At 38.6% G+C, this 20903-nt stretch overlaps 2 protein-coding genes across 2 annotated transcripts in view; one reads left to right on the top strand and one right to left on the bottom strand.

The window, feature by feature from the left end:
• The window catches only part of LOC103794845 (olfactory receptor 1L8), a 390653-nt gene that overhangs the window by 226580 nt on the left and 143170 nt on the right, over window positions 1-20903 (top strand).
• LOC100396477 (olfactory receptor 1L1) lies at window positions 7477-8721 on the bottom strand. The gene is given in 2 exon segments (XM_009002485.5): window positions 7477-8075; window positions 8078-8721. Coding segments are annotated over 2 exon segments (933 nt in total). The 5' UTR covers window positions 8412-8721.

Raw genomic sequence — 20903 nt, 5'->3', positions numbered from 1 at the left:
TCTTTTTAACCCCTGTATCAACAATTTCAGTTTTTTGGCTGGGGGTAGTGGCTCACATGTGTAATCCCAGCACTTTGGGAGGCCGAGGTGGGTGGATCACGAGGTCAGGAGTTTGAGACCAGCCTGGCCAATGTGGTGAAACCCCCATCTCTACTAAAAATATAAAAATTAGCCGGGCGTGATGGTGTGAGCCTGTAGTCCCAGCTACTTGGGAGGCTGAGGCAGAAGAATTGCTTGAACCTGGGAAGTGGATGTTGCAGTGAGCCAAAATCATACCACTGCACTCCAGCCTGGGCAACAGAGCGAGACTCTGTCTAAAATAATAATAATTTCAGTTTTTTGAGGATCTTCCATACTGTTGTTTATAATGGCTATGTTAATTTACTTTCTCTCTAACAGTGTGTAACTGTTCCTTTTCTTTACATCTTTGCAATAGTTATCTTTTCACTTTTTGCTGATAGCCAATCTAACAGGTATGAAGTAGTATCTCATTGTGGTTTTAATTTACATTTCTCTGATGATTAGTAATGTTGGGCATTTAAAAATATACCTGTTGGCCATTTGTATGTCTTTTTTTTTTTTTTTGAGAATTGTCTATTCAGGTCCTTTGCTCACCTTGAAACCAATTTTTGCCTTTATGCTATTGAACTATTTGAGTTCCTTATATATTTTGGATATTAATATTAACTGCTTATCAGATATGTTGTTTGCAAAGATTTTCTCTCATTCTGTGGGTTGTCTCTTTACTTTGCTGATTGTATCCTTTGCTGTGTAGAAGCTTTTTAACTTGATGTGATTCCATTTGTCCATGTTTTCTTTGGTTGCCTGTGCTTGTGGGATATCGCTCAAAAAATTTTTCACAGACCAATGTCCTGGACATTTTTGCCAATATTTTCTTGAGGTCTTAGACTTAAATCTTTAATCCATTCTGATTTGATGTTTGTATATGGTGAGAAATAAGGGTCTAGTTTCATTTTTCTGTGTCTTCAATTGGTAATTTTTTGTTGTGGTTGTAGTTTCTTTTGATTCCTTATTTTTTTCACTTTTTGCATTTACTATAGGTTTTTGTTTTGTGGTTACCATGAAGCTTACTTAAGAACATTCTATAGTTATATATAACAAGCTATTTTAAGATGATAACAACTTAAACTTAATTACATTAAAAAATAACACTTTCATGCTTCTGCCCCTTCCATTTTATGTTTTAGATGTCACAATTTACCTCCTTTTTTAAATTGTGTATCCTTTAACAAATTATTGTAGCTGTTATTATTTTTAATAGTTTTGTCTTTAAACCTTCATACTAAAATTATGACTGGTTTATGTAGACATTACAGAATTAGACTATTCTGAATTTGACAATGTACTTTTACCTGTGAGTTTTATATTTTCATGTTACTATTTAGTATCATTTTTTTCCAGCTTGAAGAGCTCTTCTTAGCATTTCTTGTTGGCAGCTCTGGGAATAATGAACTGCATCAGCTTTTACCTTTCTGGGAAAGTATTTATATCTTCTTCATACTAAAATATAGCTTTGCTGGTCACAGTATTCTTAGTTGGAAGTTTTGTTTTGTTTTTTTCACTACCTTGAGTGTGTCATCCCACTCTCTCTTGGTCTGTAAGTTTTCTGCTGAAAAGCATGCTGCTAACCTTATTGGAAATCCATTAAATGTGATAATGTTTCTTTTCCCTTGCTGCTTTTGGGATCCTCCCTTTGTTTTTTTTTTGTTTCATAATTTGATTTCATGTCTTGTGGTAGTCATATTTGGATTCAATCTGACTGAAGACCTTGGACTCCCATGTACTTGCACATTTATATCATTTCCCAGATTTGTAAGTTTTAAGCCATTATTTTTTATATAACCTTTCTATCCCGTTTTCTTTCTCTACACATTATTTACATTCTATAAAGCAGATGAAAGCTATCATTATGTTATTCTATACACCCCATACACTTTCTTCATTTGTTTTCATGTTTTCTCCTCTGATTGTATATTTTCCAATAACCTGTTTTCAATTCTACAGGCTTTTATTCTGTTTGATTAAACCTGCCATTGACACTATTTCATTTTTATTCCATTCACTGTATTCCCCATTGAATTTTTATTTCACTTATGTATTCTTCAGCTCTAGAATTTCTTGTTGGTTTTTTATGGTTTCAATCTATAATATTCTCATCTTTATATGTAGTCTTACTGATTTTGTTGAATTTTTTTTTCTCTGTCTTCTTCTGGACTTTGCCGAGATTCCTTAAAACAATTATTTTGAATTCTTTGGCAGTTCAGAAATTGCTATTTTTTGAGGTCAGCTACTGGGAAATTATTATATTCTTTTTGTGATTATATGTTTCCCTTATTTTTCATGCTTCTTGTGATCTTCTGTTAAAGCTTGAATTTGCTTGCCATCCAGACTACACACTCAAACTTTTCAAGGCTGTGAAATAATCCCCTCTGTCTGTCTGATTTCTGGGATGGTTTTGGTGGGGAAGGCCAATTCTAGATGCCCCTGGCCACAAGAGTTTTGTCCCAAATATGATTGGTGGTGCCTCTCAAGCTGATTTGGCTGTGCTGGTAATTTCAGCCAGGAAAGGAGAGTTTGAAACTGGATTTGAAAAAGGAGGACAGACAAGAGAACATGCAATGTTGGCAAAGACAGCAGGTGTAAAACACTTAATTGTGCTAATTAATAAGATGTATGATCCAACGGTAAATTGGAGCAATGAGAGATATGAAGAATGTAAAGAGAAACTAGTGCCATTTTTGAAAAAAGTTGGCTTCAGTCCCAAAAAGGACATTCACTTCATGCCCTGCTCAGGACTTATTGGAGCAAATCTCAAAGAGCAGTCAGATTTCTGTCCTTGGTACATTGGATTCCCGTTTATTCTGTATCTGGATAATTTGCCAAACTTCAGTAGATCAGTTGATGGACCAATCAGGCTGCCAATTGTGGATAAGTACAAGGATATGGGCACTGTGGTCCTGGGAAAGCTGGAATCAGGATCTATTTGTAAAGGTCAGCAGCTTGTGATGATGCCAAACAAGCACAATGTGGAAGTTCTTGGAATACTTTCTGATGATGTAGAAACTGATACTGTAGCCCCAGGATCTTCTTCTTTTTTTCTTTTTCAATTTTTAAAATTGCATTTTAGGTTTTGGGGTACATGTGAAGAATATGCAATATTGTTGCATAGGTACACACATGGCAGTGTGATGTGCTTCCTTCCCCCCATCACCTATATCTGGCATTTCTCCCCATGCTATCTCTCCCCAACTCCCCACCCCTCACTGTCCCTCCCCTATTTCCCCCCTACAGACCCCAGTGTGTGATGCTCCCCTCCCTGTGTCCATGTGTTCTTATTGTTCAACACCCACCTATGAGTGAGAACATGTGGTGTTTGATGAAACATGCAAGGGTGCTGGCTATGTAGGGTGCAGCAATTCTGACTCTGGTGAGAGTGCAGCAGCATAGTCTCTGTATAGCTATGTCAGCTGTGGCCAGTGTTGATAAGGTTTACAGGGCAGTGATCAATGATGTAAGTGCCTGCAGCAGCAGTAAGGGCTTTTGATGTATTTGGTGTTTATGGCTGTTCAAGTTCTCCTGAAGTCTTTTTCTCTTACTTGGGGAACCATGACCTAAAGGATGTCTAGTGCCACTGGGTTTGGCTCATGGGCCTGCCCACACTGGCAGCAATACTGGTGTCTGATGAGCAGTACCCATGGAATAGCAAGTGAGCCAAGGCTTAAAGCACAGGCATGTGTGGAAAGACCATGGCTTTGAAGTTCACAGCAGCAAAGGCACTAGTGGCCAGGGTGCAGATATCCCTGTTGTCGTGTTGGTAATGATGTGCAAGGCATGGGTGCTTATGAAGCAGGCAGGGAGACATGGACCTGTGCAGAGTTATAGTAGCTCCAGGCTCCAGGTCATGCACTAGTTCTCTGTGGTGGCTGGGCTGACATCTGGCATGTGAATACATGCAGATAGACCTTAATTCTGGGGTGCAGCGTGTAAACTAGCTTGCTATAGTGATGGCTCTGATATCTGAGGCATGGGTAGATATACAACCACAGAGCCAAGATCTGGAATGCAGGCACTCATGGAGAAGCTGCATTTTAGTGGCCAGGAACATATCTGGGGTTGAGAGGAGTGGTGGCTCTGGTTCTGGCATAGCACAATGGTGGCTACTTCTTGGGTGTGTGTGGGTGAAGCCAAGTCTTCCTCTCTGGGGTTCCCTGGCAGGAATGACTTTTGGTTCCCTTAGTGACAAAAGTGCCAAAGTTTTCTGCAGAGCAGTTCACTAGGGACCATGGTGCCTCCCACAATGTGCCTGATACCAATGACTTTGGCTTTTCTCTTTGCACCTGGCCATCTCTAGGTGTTTCAGGTACATTGATCTCACAAGTGATCCTTCATGTGCATATATTCCTCTCCTTTTTATTTTTCTTTTTGCACCACTGTGTTCCTGCAGATTCTTAAGGGGCCCCTTGATCACTCTCTGGATTATTTTGGTTTGTGAATTGCTGTCTATATTTGATCTTTAGCGGGGGTGGGGTGGGCAGATAAAGGCTGGTATCTCCTATTCTTCCATATTGTTTATGTCATAGCTGGGGAAGTCTTTTAACTCCTCTGAAACTTGACTACTTCATCTCTAAAGTGGCCATGATGATAGTGTTACTATCAGATAATAATATTATACATGGTATTATTCTGATCATTAAAACATGTTTTAAATGTTTTATGTTCTGGCACATAAAACCACTCAACAGATACAGCTATCACTGAGGGATTTTCTGCCCCTTCAGAGCTAAGTAAATGTGACTCAATGTTCCCATTTCACAACACACAGAAGTTCAACTTATTATGGAGAATTTTGCAGAGTTTTAGGAAGTTTATGTCCTTGTGGTCATCTGCGCCTCTGGGTTTCTGTTTTTAAGAATAAAAATAAAGCTCCTTCTCACTGACCTAGATTTGTTTTTTTTTTTTTAAAGAAATTAGTAAGTTGAAGAAATTTGTCTTTATGGATACACAGGTACCTTTAGGGAGGCAGGATAGGAGTTAGGGGCAAAAAATACAATTTTCAGAACAAGTTTAAGTTCTCATATATGATGTTAAGGGTTGTTTGATATTCAACAAGTTATTTGTACTTTCTGATTCTCATCACATCTGACATATGGATATAATAAATTTGTACTTTCCTCAAAAAGTAGGTAGAAAGTTAGTATGATAATGTATGTAAAGGGCTGCATTGCAGTACCTTTTGCAGCTCAGTGCTTGGTGGCTGTTATTACACAGTGTGAAGATCAGCAGCATCCCTCTGCTGAACATTCAGGTAAGATTGAATTCAGGAACCTGTCAATTGCTTGGCTGGTGGAAGTTTAAGCTATTTGCCAATGTTTCTGCAAATCCCAGAGGCTTATAATCTTTGATAACCAATGCCTGCAAGCTTTTGCTTCTGTTATTTTCCATATTGACCCAGATGTAACTGAGTCTTTCTCCAGTTACTTAAATAAGGCAGGCCAGTCCCTGTGTGGTGTATGGTTTGCTAAGATGTTTGGAGTAGGTTTGGCTGTTTATTTTTTGTAGGAGGGGGCAGTTATACTTGCATTAAGGGAGCATTTGTAGCTGTTGTAAATATCCTCTGACAAATATGTCTCTGGGAAGTTTCCATGTTTACTTTATCACCACATAATCTCCAATTAACTCGAGCTGATTGACTGTTCTCTCCCATACATCCCTCATGAGAGGGTTTTAGAGAGAAGCCTCTTATCTTTTGTGTAATTCTCATAACCATGGCCCCCTTATTTGTACTTAATGTGGTAGTGTCTTAAAATGACATGTTCATTAATCTTGTGTTTTTCCCTGAGTAGCCTTATAGAGCCTGAATTACCTTCCAATTCTGTGGAGCCCAGCCATGCTTTTTATTCCTCTGTGAGATGTGGCTGTGCAGCTGAGATTTATGTCTTCTTTTTACCTTGTAAATTCTTACAGCAAATCCCTGTGACAATGTTGAACTTTACCTGAGCCCTGTGCTCCTGGAAAACAGTGACAGTTCAAGAAATCCCTCCACTGTTTTATGTTCTGGAAAGGAATGAACTTCAACCCACTCTCAATCTGAGTTAACATATAACCCCTTCTTAATGAACCCTCTGGAGCATCAGCTGATAAAATACGTCCTTTGATCAACTCTTCAGACCTGTTGCCACTGGCTCATCCCACTTCTGCATATCTGTTTCCTTCTAGCCTCATTCATGTTCACTTCTCTTTATGAAAGAAAATTTCTTTTCTGTCTGACATTTGACAGTTTTGTTGGTCTCACAATGGAGGCATTCTCCCTAGTGCAATAGTCTCCCTTGCATTATTGCTATAGACCATGTGCCCCTTTTGCAGTAATCCTTCCAAAAAAATCTCTCCTCACCTAAGACCAGATTTGACTTTTATTTGACACCTGTTACTTAAAATTTTGTGTTTCTCCCTACCTTGCAAACCTCCAACAATCCAATTAACAGGAAATTGCCTTCCAAAAGCTTGTATTGCCTGTGTTATTTTATTTCCTTAGGCCCTGCTAATCTTTGGCCTTCAGATTATTGACTTAAATCATGTAGCACATTATCTTTGTTTTTAAGTCCAGTAGGCTGGTGCATTGGTGTATCAGAAGTAGAAATTTGTTGAAAGAGCAAATGAATTCATAAATCTCTGACTTGCAAAATAATTCATGGACTAGCAGTGATTAATATTTCTTAGGACTCACAAATGAGCAAAAGTATTTTTTCCTACCCAATCAGTTTTTCTGGCTAGAGGACTATCTTAAGTCTGTTAAGAAAAAGAACTACCCCAGCAGTTGGAGTCATCTGCTACTAAGATTACTGGGACCTAATGCTTACTTCCTGGGAAAACGGTGCAATTGAGTTTGGGTCAAATGAAATTAATGAGAGACTAAGGTACAGTCAGCTTTGCCAGGTGGGAAGTAGGAAGAATAATGAGATGTCATGCCTCTTAGGAACATGACCTGATACTGATTCACTAAGAGTTATCTAGTGGAATGATTTTATTTGTTGAGACTATGACAACTATAGAAGCCAGGCTTTAATCTCTGAGGAAATGCAGAGGAAGGAGTCACAATTCTGACATTTACAATGGGAGAAAGAGACCTCATTATTGAGGAGCCTCTGGGCTAATATGATGAAGTCTCTCTCTCTCTCACACACACACAGTAGCTCAAAGACCTTCAAGCAGCTTTACATTACTACAGAAGGAAACCCAGCAGCATGAATAGGGATACTCAGGAGATTACAGTGATCAAACTTAGTTGGTAGGCATTATATTCAGGAGTAGCTTCAACACATCCAATAAACATTCTTCTATAAGAAATGAAACACCATCATTGAAGGTACTATCCTTTCAGAATCTAATCACATACCCATTAATAACCTATAGTCAAAAGCAAGACATCTGTGATATTCTCTTAAGACCTCAGGTCTTTTATTGACATTTCAACCTGTGCATCAGCTTTGTCAAACCCTGCTTCATGTCTCTGTTCCTCAGACTATAGATAAATGGATTTAGCATTGCAGTCAATATGGTGTCAATAATCATTGCTATTCGATCCTTGACAGTATAGTTGGACAGGGGCTGAAAATAGACATAGCTAATGCTTCCATAAAGCAGGGTCATTACTGTGAGATGAGAGCCACAGGTAGAAAACGCTTTATGCTTTCCAGCTGCTGAAGGAATCTTTAGAACAGTGATGAGGATTCTTAAGTAAGAGATGATGATGCATGAAAAGGTGGTCATTATGACCACCAAGCCTTCTGTCATTACCATGATTTCTTTGACAAAATGGGAGGAACAGGACAATTTTAGCACTGGTTGATCATCACAGAAAAAGTGATGGATGATTTTGGAGGCACAGAAGATGAGTTGATTAGTCAGAAGAATGTGCAGGAGGGAGTGTAAATGTGGAATGCAGAAGGAGAGAATCAGAAGCAAGACACAACATCTGTGACTCATAACGGTGATGTAGTGGAAGAGATTACATATGGTCACGTAGCAGTCAATGGCCATGGCTGCTAACAGGTAACTGTGTTTCCAAAGGCTATGAAAAACTACATCTGGGTCAGATACTCAGCATAAGAGATGGTCTTTGTCTCTGATAAGAAGTTTGCCAGCATCTTAGGGATAATGACTGTCATATAGCAAATGTCAACAAAAGACAGGATGCTTAGAAAGAAGTACATGGGTGTCTGGAGATGAGTGTCTGAGCGGATGGCCAGGATGATGAGTAGGTTTCCTATCATTGTGACAAGGTAGATGGGGAGAAACACAGCAAAGAGTGGCTTCTGATGCTTAGGTTGAGAGGAGAGTCCAAGGAGGATGAATTCAGAGGGTCTTGTTAGGTTATTTCTTCCCATAGTCATGGGTTCACATAAAGATAAACTGTCACTGTAATGGATTCTTCTGACATCTGATATAATCTGCCCCTAAATTTTCCTTTTATTCTTCTTATCAGCAATTAAAAAATTTAAAATGTTACATTTACCTGCATTGTGGCTTCTTTCCACCAATGTGGGGTATTTAGACATTAACATATATTTTAATTTCCTTTTGGTCTCCTGCTATAAAGAAAAAACATTACAGGGAAACAGAAATGGGAAAGGGAGAAAAGAAGAGATATAAAGAAAGAGGAAGAAGTGAGTGCAAGAGAATTCCCAGAAGGAGAGGAGGGGAAACGTGGAGAAATTATTATCTTCTTTTTCTATACCTATGTATTGTATTAAGGGTTTTCAGTAGATAATTTATGGCAGGATAAAAAACAGTTTCATCTCTCACTTCATTTCCAGATGATGTAATAATGATTTTCTTTAGTTCAAATATTTCTCTCTGCATCAATTATTCTGGAGGCTGGCAGTCATCTAAAAAGACATTGAAATATAAGATTACTCAACAGTTACTCCATTTCCCTCATTTTTTAGTGAAACCTTATTTGAGTGAAAGGGTAGGTATGAAGAGGCAAAAGATAGGCAGACAGAAATAATAGGATAGTTAAAAACATTTCTTTTTCTTTTTTTGAGACAAAGTCTTGCTGTGTCATCCAGGCTGGAGTGCAGTGGCACAATCTCAGCTCACTGCAACCTCTGCCTCCCAAGTTCAAACAATTCTCCCACCTTAGCCTCCTAAATAGCTGAGATTATAGGCTTGTGCCACCACACCTGGCTAATTTTTGTATTTTTAGTAGAGATGAGGTTTCACTGTGTTGGCCAGGCTAGTCACAAACTCCTGACTTCCAGTGATCTGCCCGCCTCAGCCTCCCAAAGTGCTGGGTTTACAGACATGAGCCACCATGCCCAGTCAACATTTCTTTTAATGTGACATAAATCTCATTTTTGTTGCCCAGCTCATAAATGCTAAAATTGTCATTGTTAGTGCATGCTTGTCTGTTTTGGTGTAATTCTTTTCCCAATTCTGGTCTCTGTTATATAAAATGTTTCCCCAAAAAACTACAAAGAGAAGGCACCTGATTCTAGACAAGCTTTCAACCCTCGTGAAGCTGAAGGTTATCCTTTCTGACTCCTCTGGGCCTCCCAGAGGAGATTGAAGACACTCATAGACCCCCACCTTCTGTCAAGGAGCATCCTCTGAGATCATCAAGTTCAGATGGGGAAGATACAGAAAGCAAGCAAAGAATTACTAAAGTTTTGGAGTTTCTTCCCCAAGGAGCCTGGGGAGTGTCAGTGTGCTCTCTCTCTCTCTCTGTCTCTCTCTCTCTCTCTCTCTGTCGGAAATCACCTTCCTGACCTAACTCCTTTGGGTGAAAAACACCCCACCTGTGTGAGGCTGGCTTAAGTGACAGTGATGTACAGTGAGGGGCTCTCTCAAACTTCCTTAGCCCTGTCCTTAGAGCTGTGCTGTTTACATCAAAAGACAGCATATGGGGTTGGAGGAAACATTGATTGTTGAGCTAAAACAACTAAAACATCTTATGCCATCAGTCACTTTCCCATCTCCCAGCTTTAGAAGCAGCCCCTTGCCAGACACTGTTTTTAGAACTTTAAAATGTAATAACTAATAGAGTTAAGACTTTAGACCTCAGGCCTTGAATCTTTACTCTTCTGTCGGAAGCATCCTCAAGTCTACTTATATATGACCTTTGCTTCTCATTCAGGAAAGCCACCAGGAATACACACACACACACACACACACACACACACACACACACACACACACATTTAGTTATTAACTTTATTACAGTTATAACATACAAACATTAAACAAACCAGATTCTATATTTTTATCATTAAAGTAACTTTCAAAAAAGTGGTTGGCCACTCTAGTTTATGGTGTGGATCTGTTTAAAAGTAACACCATAAAAGCCCTAGAAGAAAACCTAGGCAAAACCATTCAGGACATAGGCATAGGCAAGGACTTCATGACTAAAACACCAAAAGCAATGGCAACAAAAGCCAAAATAGACAAATGGGATCTAATTAAGCTCTGGAGCTTCTGTACAGCAAAGGAAACAATCATTAGCATGAACCAGCAACCAACAGAATGTGAAAAAATTTTTGCAATCTACCCATATGACAAAGGGCTAATATCCAGAATCTATAAAGAACTAAAACAGATTTACAAGAAAAAAAAAACAAACAAACCCATTCAAAAGTGGGCAAAGGATATGAACAGACACTTTTCAAAAGAAGACATTGATGAGGCCAACAAACCACAAACATATGAAAAAATGTTCATCATCACTGGTCATTAGAGAAATGCAAATCAAAACCACATTGAGATACCATCTCACACCCGTTAGAATGGTGATCATTAAAAAATCTGGAGACAACAGATGCTAGAGAGGATGTGGAGAAATAGGAACACTTTTATACTGTTGGTGGGAATGTAAACTAGTTCAACCATTGTGGAAGACAGTGTGGCAATTCCTCAAGGACCTAGAAATAGAAATACCATTTGATCCAGCAATTCCATTACTGGATCTATACCCAAAGGATTATAAATTGTTCTATTATAAAGACACATGCACACATATGTTCATTGTGGCACTGTTTACAATAGTGAAGACCTGGAACCAACCCAAATGTCCATCATTGATAGACTGGATAAAGAAATTGTGGCACATATACACCATGGAATACTACACAGCCATAAAAAACAATGAGTTTGTGTCCTTCATAGGGACATGGATGAATCTAGAAGCCATCATTCTCAGCAAACTGACACAAGAACAGAAAACCAAACACTGTATGTTATCACTCATAGGTGGGTGTTGAACAGTGAGAACACATGAACACAGGGAGGGGAGCATCACACACTGCAGTCAGTAGCGGGGTCTAGGGAAGGGACAGCTAGGTGGGGAGTGTAGGGAAGGATAATGAGGGGAGAAATACCAGAATGAAGGCAGCAAACCACCTTGCCATGTATGTACCTATGCAACAATCCTGCATGATCTGCACATGTACCCCAGAACCTAAATTACAATTAAAAAAAAAAAAAAGAAAATACTCCTCACTGGAACCATTCTAGAACTCATATTGTCATGTATTTGAAATGGCTCCTGCTTTCATTACTTGAAATTTAAGGTGATATTTGTTTTCCTCCTAGAGACAGATGGCTCTAAGCAGGTGGAGGCCTGATGGGGGAGGGATTCTGATAGATGAGCTGAATGGATGAGAAGGATAAAGTTTCTACTCTTTTATTTCTTTTCTTTTTTTTAATTGTGGCACGAAAACTTAACATGAGATCTACCCTGTTTACAAATTTTTAGTGCACAGTATCACTAATAATAGGAAAAATGTTGTATAGCAGATCTCTAGGACTTATTCATTTTGTATAACTGAAAATATAGTCTCCTTGAACAGCAATTCTCTGTTCTTCCCTCCCTCCCTCCAGCCACTAGGGGCATATATTTTATGTTTTATGGAAATCTATGTTTCTGGTCATTTGGGGCATCTCACTTTGTGTGTACGACGTAATTCCCAAATTCGGGTTCAAACTTCCCCATATCCCAGTACAACCACCATCCAAGGATATCTCATTTCTTCTGACTCATTACCCCTCACCTATTTAGACTATTGTGTCTTTGCTTATCCTTTCCTTCACCTACTATGGCTAGCCCACCAGGATTGAATTCAGCCTCCTCCAGGACACTTTGCTTGATGACTAACAATTGAAATGGCTTTGTCTCTGTCCCCACTTAACACTTTGGACTTCCATTCTATGCAATATCTCAATCTGTTTGTCTTATTGCTTAAATACTTTTTCCAGCAGTTTGGGAGGCTGAGGCAGGCAGATCACAAGGTCAGAAGACCAAGACCATTCTGACCAACATGGTGAAACCCTGTCTCTACTAAAATACATTAATTTTTTAAAATCTCAAACAGCCACAATTTAGTGAGTGCTTGCTCTGTGCTAGGCATGCAGCTAAACAAATCAGATGTAATATCTCATTTACTTATCTCATCACCTTAATGAGGTAGGTGGTTGATATTCTTTAGAGTTGAGGAATCTGAGCCCAGAGAGGTGAAGTGAGCTACCCAATGTAGCACAGCAAGTAAGCGACAGAACCAGTTTTGGAACATTTCGTCAGATTAACTCTCGCTTGACTCAGTGCTCTTAACCTTCCACTCTATTGCTTTTGTTGATGCTAGCAAAAAGATTCAGATATATGCTAAGTAACAATTCTCAAATAAAGCATATTGCCAAAAATATAAACTATTTCTTGTTAATTCAAAAAAGCATGTTAGTTTAAGCTGTCCATCCAGACTGCATACTCCTTGAGATCAATAACCATGTCTATTAGTATCTGATTGCTCTGATCAGTTTACTAGTTCATAGGCATTTTTTAATGGCTTATTATGTGCAAGGAATTGTGCTAGGTGCTGGAGATACAATGGAATATAAAATAAAGTCAATTTCCACTCATAAGTAGTTGACCTAATGCCTTGTTCAAGGTAGTATTACTCAACAAACAAACTATTTCCTAATTTTTCTATTTGTGGAAATTTGAAATAAAAAATATAGAAAGATACAAAGAGGAAAATAGTAATCACTCGTTTCCATCCCTAGAAAGGATAGCAACAATAGCGCTTTGCACGTTTTCTCCAGCCTTTAAAAAGTTCTTTTATTCACAAACCTTTATAAAGTACTTATGAACCATGAATTGCACTTTGTAATTATTGAGTCACTTCTATGGTCCTCATAATCCTATCAGGTAGGCATTACTCTTATTTTTTATTTGCAAATGAGGAATCTGAGGCAGAAAAAATTGAGTAACTTTCTCAAAGTTAGTAAATGGATGAGCCAGGATTCAACTGGGCAACCTCACTCCAGAGCACATGGTCTCACTATGTATGCTATGCAATTAACAAAACAAAATTACATTTAGAAAAGTCAACACTAAAGACAGTTTATAAAATATATTTTAATTTTAAGAGTTTAGTCTTTAAACTTAAAATGTTCATCAGATATATTATGAAGAATGTTGGGTAATTATCTCATGTTAACTTTTGGACAAACCATTTTAATGGTTCCTAGAGTTCCTTAACAACCTTAAAATTAGATGATCTCACTTTTATGTTATTCTTTGCTTCAATTGCCATGATAATTGATATATTTGTACATATTTCTGGGGTATATACAATGATCAATATGTACAATGTATAGTGATCGGATCAGGGTAATTAGCATATCCATCATCTCAAACATTTGTCATTTACTTGTGTTGGGAACATTCGATATCCTCCTCCTAGCTATTTGAAACTACATAATGTATTGTAGTGCTGTAGAACACTGAACTAATTCTTCCTATCTAGCTGAATTTTGCATTCTTTAACAAATATCTCTCTACCTTCCTTCCTCCTAATCTTCCCAGACTTTAGTATCCTCTGTTTTACTTTTTACTTCTCTGAGATCAACTTTTTTTTAGAACAAAGCTGGAGACATCATACTACCAAATCTCAAATAACACTGACTTTTAAAAAACATTGAAACTTTGATCCAACCTTAAGAAAATGATTTAGTGTGAGAAATTAACTCATCACATTCACTTTTTTGGACTTACTAGTTTATTATCAAAGAAAATGATATTTCCTAGTTTGTATATTCCAATTTGCAGAAAAATAAAAACAATTATAACAATTTTTATTTGTTGTGAGTTCATTTTTGAAATTATTTCAGATATGTAGACATCAGGGCTTTTGCTTTATCACTCATGCTAGGACGCAGTGGCACTATCCTAGCTCACTGTAACCTCAAACTCCCGGCTCAAATGATCCTCCTGCCTCAGCTTCCTGAGTAGTTGGGGCTACAGATATGTGCCCCCATGCCTGGCAAATTGTTTAATTTCTTTATTGAAGAAAAAAGGTCTCACCATGTCACTCAGACTGGTCTCCAACTCCTGGCCTCAAGTGGTCACCTTGGCCTCCCAAAATGCATGATTTCTGATGTTTTATTTCATTAAAGCATTGGCCAGAAAATTCTGGCCAAAATTAGAAATGTTTTTCAATATCTGACATGAGTGAAAACTGAGATACTGCTTTCCAGTTACTGATTCCAGAATTAACTGTATCAGATACTATTTAATAAAGATTCAAATAATATTGCAACTTACCTACTGTCTTCTAAAAGTTGTCAATTGCAATTCATTAAAATTAATTTTGTATGATTGATTGCTAGAAAAGTTTGGGCTAAATATCTGGCTTTCTCTGAAACCAGTAAACAGAAGCTTGAAATTAGTTAATTCCATTTTGTTAAATATTTGTGTTTATTTATAGTCTTGGCAAAGTAAAAAACCAGAAAGAGATTAGGTTCCAACCTGGACTTAAATTTAAAACACTGACTTTCTTTTTTTTTTTTCTTTACATAGAATTTTTATATGACTGGATCAATGTGTGTGTACATTTACATTTTTTTTGCATAAAAAATACACCTTTTTATTTGCTGTACCACTCGAGATTTACTGTTCAAAGTAAAATGACTTCCAGCACAATTTGGAAGATTATTTGCCAACCAACATGCCTTTCTATCAAGTGACATTTTTCTTCTGGCATGTAGCTTAAATAGTTTTTTATTTTAATTCCTTATAATTTGTTTTAATCTTTTTGATATCTTTATTCCACCTACTTATATTGTTCACCATTCTGTTATCTTCATTGGCCAATGTTCAAGTGGTAGTCTAGTAATTTTTTTTTCGTTCTTTTATTGTTTTTATTGCATTTTAGGTTTTGGGGTACATGTGCAGAGCATGCAATACAGTTCCATAGGTACACACATTGCAGTGTGTTTTGTTTGCTTTCTCCCCTTCACCCACATTTGGCAATTCTCCCCAGACTATCCGTCCCCACCTCCCCCTCCCACTGGCCCTCCCCTTTTCCCCCCAATAGACCCCAGTGTTTAGTACTCCCCTCTCTGTGTCCATGTGTTCGCATTTTTCATAACGCGCCTATGAGTGAGAATATGCGGTGTTTCATTTTCTGTTCTTGTGTCAGTTTGCTGAGAATGATGTTCTCCAGATTCATCCATGTCCCTACAAACGACATGAACTCATCATTTCTGATTGCTGCATAATATTCCATGGTGTATATGTGCCACATTTTCCCAATCCAGTCTACCATCAATGGGCATTTGGGTTGATTCCAGGTCTTTGCTATTGTAAACAGTGCTGCAATGAACATTTGTGTACATGTGTCCTTATAGTAGAACGATTTATAGTCCTTTGGGTATATACCCAGTAATGGGATTGCTGGGTCAAATGGAATTTCTATTTCTAAGGCCTTGAGGAATCGCCACACCGTCTTCCACAATGGTTGGACTAATTTACACTCCCACCAACAGTGTAAAAGTGTTCCTTTTTCTCCACATCCTCTCCAGCATCTGTTGTCTCCAGATTTTTTAATGATCGCCATTCTAACTGGCGTGAGATGGTATCTCAATGTGGTTTTGATTTGCATTTCTCTGATGACCAGTGATGATGAGCATTTTTTCATATGATTGTTGGCCTCATATATGTCTTCTTTCGTAAAGTGTCGGTTCATATCCTTTGCCCACTTTTAAATGGGCTTGTTTGTTTTTTTCCTGTAAATCTGTTTGAGTTCTTTGTAAATTCTGGATATCAGCCCTTTGTCAAATGGGTAAACTGCAAAAATTTTTTCCCATTCTGTTGGTTGCCAATCCACTCTAGTGACTGTTTCTTTTGCCGTGCAGAAGCTGTGGAGTTTCATTAGGTCCCATTTGTCTATTTTGGCTTTTGTTGCCAATGCTTTTGGTGTTTTGTTCATGAAGTCCTTGCCTACTCCTATGTCCTGGATAGTTTTGCCTAGATTTCCTTCTAGGGTTTTTATGGTGCCAGGTCTTATGTTTAAGTCTTTAATCCATCTGGAGTTAATTTTAGTGTAAGGTGTCAGGAAGGGGTCCAGGTTCTGCTTTCTGCACATGGCTAGCCAGTTTTCCCAACACCATTTGTTAAACGGAATTGTTTCCCCATTGCTTGTTTTTGTCAGGTTTATCAAAGATTGTATAGTTGTAGATATGTTGTGTTGCCTCCGGTGCCTCTGTTTTGTTCCATTGGTCTATATCTCTGTTTTGGTACCAGTACCATGCTGTTTTGATTACTGTAGCCTTGTAGTATAGTTTGAAATCCGGTAGTGTGATGCCCACCGCTGTGTTCTTTTTGCTTAGAATTGATTTGGCTATGCGGGCTCTCTTTTGGTTCCATATGAAGTTCATGGTGGTTTTTTCTGGTTCTGTGAAGAAAGTCAATGGTAGCTTGATGGGGATAGCATTGATTCTGTAAATTACGTTGGGCAGTATAGCCATTTTCATGATATTAATTCTTTCTAACCATGAACATGGAATGTTTCTCCATCTGTTTGTGTCCTCTCTGATTTCGTTGAGCAGTGGTTTGTAGTTCTCCTTGAAGAGGTCCCTTACATTCCTTGTGAGTTGTATTCCAAGGTACTTTATTCTTTTTGTAGCAATTGTGAATGGCAGTTCGTTCTTGATTTGGCTTTCATTAAGTCTGTTATTGGTGTAGACGAATGGCTGTGATTTGTGCACATTGATTTTATATCCTGAGACTTTGCTGAAGTTGCTTATCAGTTTCAGGAGTTTTTGGGCTGAGGTGATGGGGTCTTCTAGGTATACTATCATGTCATCTGCAAATAGAGACATTTTGGCTTCCACCTTTCCTATTTGAATACCCTTTATTTCTTTTTCTATCCTGATTGCTCTGGCTAGAACTTCCAGTACTATATTGAATAGGAGTGGTGAGAGAGGGCATCCTTGTCTAGTGCCGGATTTCAAAGGGAATGCTTCCAGTTTTTGCCCATTCAGTATGATATTGGCTGTTGGTTTGTCATAAATAGCTTTTATTACTTTGAGATACGTTCCATCGATCCCGAGTTTATTGAGGGTTTTTAGCATAAAGGGCTGTTGAATTTTGTCAAGTGCCTTCTCTGCGTCAACTGAGATAATCATGTGGTTTTTGTTTTTGGTTCTGTTTATGTGGTGAATTACATTTATAGACTTGCGTATGTTGAACCAGCCTTGCATCCCCGGGATGAATCCTACTTGATCATGATGGATAAGTTTTTTGATTTGCTGTTGCAATCGGCTTGCCAACATTTTATTGAAGATTTTTGCATCTATGTTCATCATGGATATTGGCCTGAAGTTTTCTTTTCTTGTTGGGTCTCTGCCGGGTTTTGGTATCAGGATGATGTTGGTCTCATAAAATGATTTGGGAAGGCTTCCCTCTTTTTGGATTATTTGGAATAGTTTTAGAAGGAATGGTACCAGGTCCTCTTTGTGTGTCTGGTAGAATTCGGCTGTGAACCTGTCTGGACCTGGGCTTATTTTGTGTGGTAGGCTCTTAATTGCTGCCTCGACTTCTGCCCTTGTTATTGGTCTATTCATAGTTTCAGCTTCCTCCTGGTTTAGGCTTGGGAGGACACAGGAGTCCAGGAATTTATCCATTTCTTCCAGGTTTACTAGTTTATGTGCATAGAGTTGTTTGTAATATTCTCTGATGATGGTTTGAATTTCTGTGGCGTCTTTGGTGATTTCCCTTTATCATTTTTTATTGCATCTATTTGGTTGTTCTCTCTTTTCTTTTTAATCAGTCTGGCAAGTGGTCTGTCTATTTCGTTGATTTTTTCAAAAAACCAGGTCTTGGATTTATTGATTTTTTGAAGGGTTTTTCGTGTCTCAATCTCCTTCAGTTCAGCTCTGATCTTAGTTATTTCTTGTCTTCTGCTGGGTTTTGAGTTTTTTTGATCTTGCTCCTCTAGCTCTTTCAATTTTGAGGATAGGGTATCAATTTTGGATCTCTCCATTCTTCTCATATGGGCACTTATTGCTATACACTTTCTTCTAGACACTGCTTTAAATGTGTCCCAGAGATTCTGGCATGTTGTGTCTTCGTTCTCATTGGTTTCGAAGAACTTCTTTATTTCTGCCTTCATTTCATTGTTTACCCAGTCAATATTCAAGAGCCAGTTGTTCAGTTTCCATGATGCTGTGCGGTCCTGGGTTGGTTTCTGAATTCTGAGTTCTAACTTGATTGCACTATGGTCTGAGAGGCTGTTTGTTATAATTTCAGTTGTTTTGCATTTGTTGAGCAGTGCTTTACTTCCAATTATGTGGTCAATTTCAGAGTAGGTGTGATGTGGTGCTGAGAAGAATGTATATTTTGTGGATTTGGGGTGGAGAGTTCTGTAATGTCGATCAGGTTTGCTTGCTCCAGGTCTGAGTTCAAGCCCTGGATATCCTTGTTGATTTTCTGTCTGGTTGATCTGTCTAATATTGACAGTGGAGTGTTAAAGTCTCCCACTATGATTGTGTGGGAGTCTAAGTCTCTTTGTAAGTCATTAAGAACTTGCCTTATGTATCTGGGTGCTCCTGTATTGGGTCCATATATGTTTAGGATCATTAGCTCTTCTTGTTGTATCAATCCTTTTTTGATATGTAAAGGCCTTTATGTAATGGCCTTCTTTGTCTCTTTTGATCTTTGTTGCTTTAAAGTCTATTTTATCAGAGTCGAGAATTGCAACTCCTGCTTTTTTTTTTGCTCTCCATTAGCTTGGTAAATCTTCCTCCATCCCTTTATTTTGAGCCTTTGTGTATTCTTGCATGTGAGATGGGTTTCCTGGATACAGCACACTGATGGGTTTTGGATTTTTATCCAATTTTCCGGTCTGTGTCTTTTGATTGGTGCATTTAGTCCATTTACATTTAGGGTTAATATTGTTATGTGTGAATTTGATACTGCCATTTTGATGCTAAGTGGCCGTTTTTCCCGTTATTTGTTGTAGATTCTTCATTATGTTGAAGCTCTTTAGCATTTAATGTGATTTTGGAATGGCTGGTACTGGTTGTTCCTTTCTATGTGTAGTGCCTCTTTTAGGAGCTCTTGTAAAGCAGGCCTGGTGGTGACAAAATCTCTGAGTACTTGCTTGTTTGCAAAGGATTTTATTTTTCCTTCACTTCTGAAGCTCAGTTTGGCTGGATATGAAATTCTGGGTTGAAAGTTCTTTTCTTTAAGAATGTTGAATATTGTCCCCTGCTCTCTTCTGGCTTGTAGTGTTTCTGCCGAGAGATCTGCTGTGAGTCTGATGGGCTTCCCTTTGTGGGTGACCCGCCCTTTCTCTCTGGCTGCCCTTAGTATCTTCTCCTTCATTTCAACCTTGTTGAGTCTGACAATTATGTGGCTTGGGGTTGCTCTTCTTGCAGAATATCTTTGTGGTGTTCTCTGTATTTGAGTGTTGGCCTGTCTTGCTAGGTGGGGGAAATTTTCCTGGATAATGTTTTGAAGAGTATTTTCCAGCTTGGATTCATTCTCTTTATCCCCTTCTGGTACACCTATCAAATGTAGTTTAGGTCTCTTCACATAGTCCCACATTTCTTGGAGACTTTGTTCATTCCTTTTTGCGCTTTTTTCTCTGATCTTGGTTTCTCATTTTATTTCGTTGAGTTGATCTTGGACTTCAGATGTTCTTTCTTCTGCTTGGTCAATTCTGCTATTGAAACTTGTGCATGCTTCGTGAAGTTCTCCTATTGTGTTCTTCAGCTCCTTTAATTCATTCATATTCCTCTCTAAGTTATCCATTCTTGTTATCATTTCCTCAAATCTTTTTTCAAGGTTCTTTGTTTCTTTGCATTGATTTAATACATGTTCTTTTAGCTCACAGAAGTTTTTCATTATCCACCTTCTGAAGTCTAATTCTGCCATTTCGTCACAGTCATTCTCCATCCAGCTTTGTTCCCTTGCTGGTGAGGAGTTTTGGTCCTTTCTAGGAGGCGAGGTGTTCTGGTTTCAGGTGTTTTCCTCCTTTTTGGGCTGGTTTCTTCCCATCTTTGTGGATTTATCGACTTGTCGTCTGCGTAGTTGCTGACTTTTCTATTGGGTCTCTGAGTGGACACCCTGATTGTTGATGATGAAGTATTTCTGTTACTTGGTTTTCCTTCTACCAGTCTAGCCCCTTTGCTGTACGACTGCTGAGGTCCACTCCAGGCCCTGCTTGTCTGGGGTGCACCTATAGCAGCTGCTGAACAGTGAGGTATGCTACCAGTTTCTTTTTCTGCTATCTTTGTCCCAGAATGATGCCTGCCAAATGTCAGTTTTTTGGATATAGAGGGGTCAGGGAGCTGCTTGAGGAGACAGTCTGTACTTTATAGGAGCTCAATTGCTGAGCTGTGAGCTCTGTTGTTCATTGAGGGCTGTTAGGCTGCTATGTTTGATTCTGCTGCAACAGAGCTCATTAAAAAACACTTTTTTTCTCAAATGCTCTGTCTTGGGGGGTTGGGACTTTAATTTTGGATGTCTGTTGAGGTGTCCTGACCACCTAGGAGGCAGTCTGGTCAGTATTTGCCTCCCGAGGCTCCGCCCTGTTGTTGTGAGGTTC

Source organism: Callithrix jacchus, chromosome 1, assembly GCF_049354715.1.
Source record: "Callithrix jacchus isolate 240 chromosome 1, calJac240_pri, whole genome shotgun sequence".
Taxonomy (NCBI): Eukaryota; Metazoa; Chordata; class Mammalia; order Primates; family Cebidae; genus Callithrix; species Callithrix jacchus.
The sequence above is the reverse complement of the archived record's forward strand: the minus strand, read 5'-3'. Positions and strand labels throughout refer to the sequence as shown.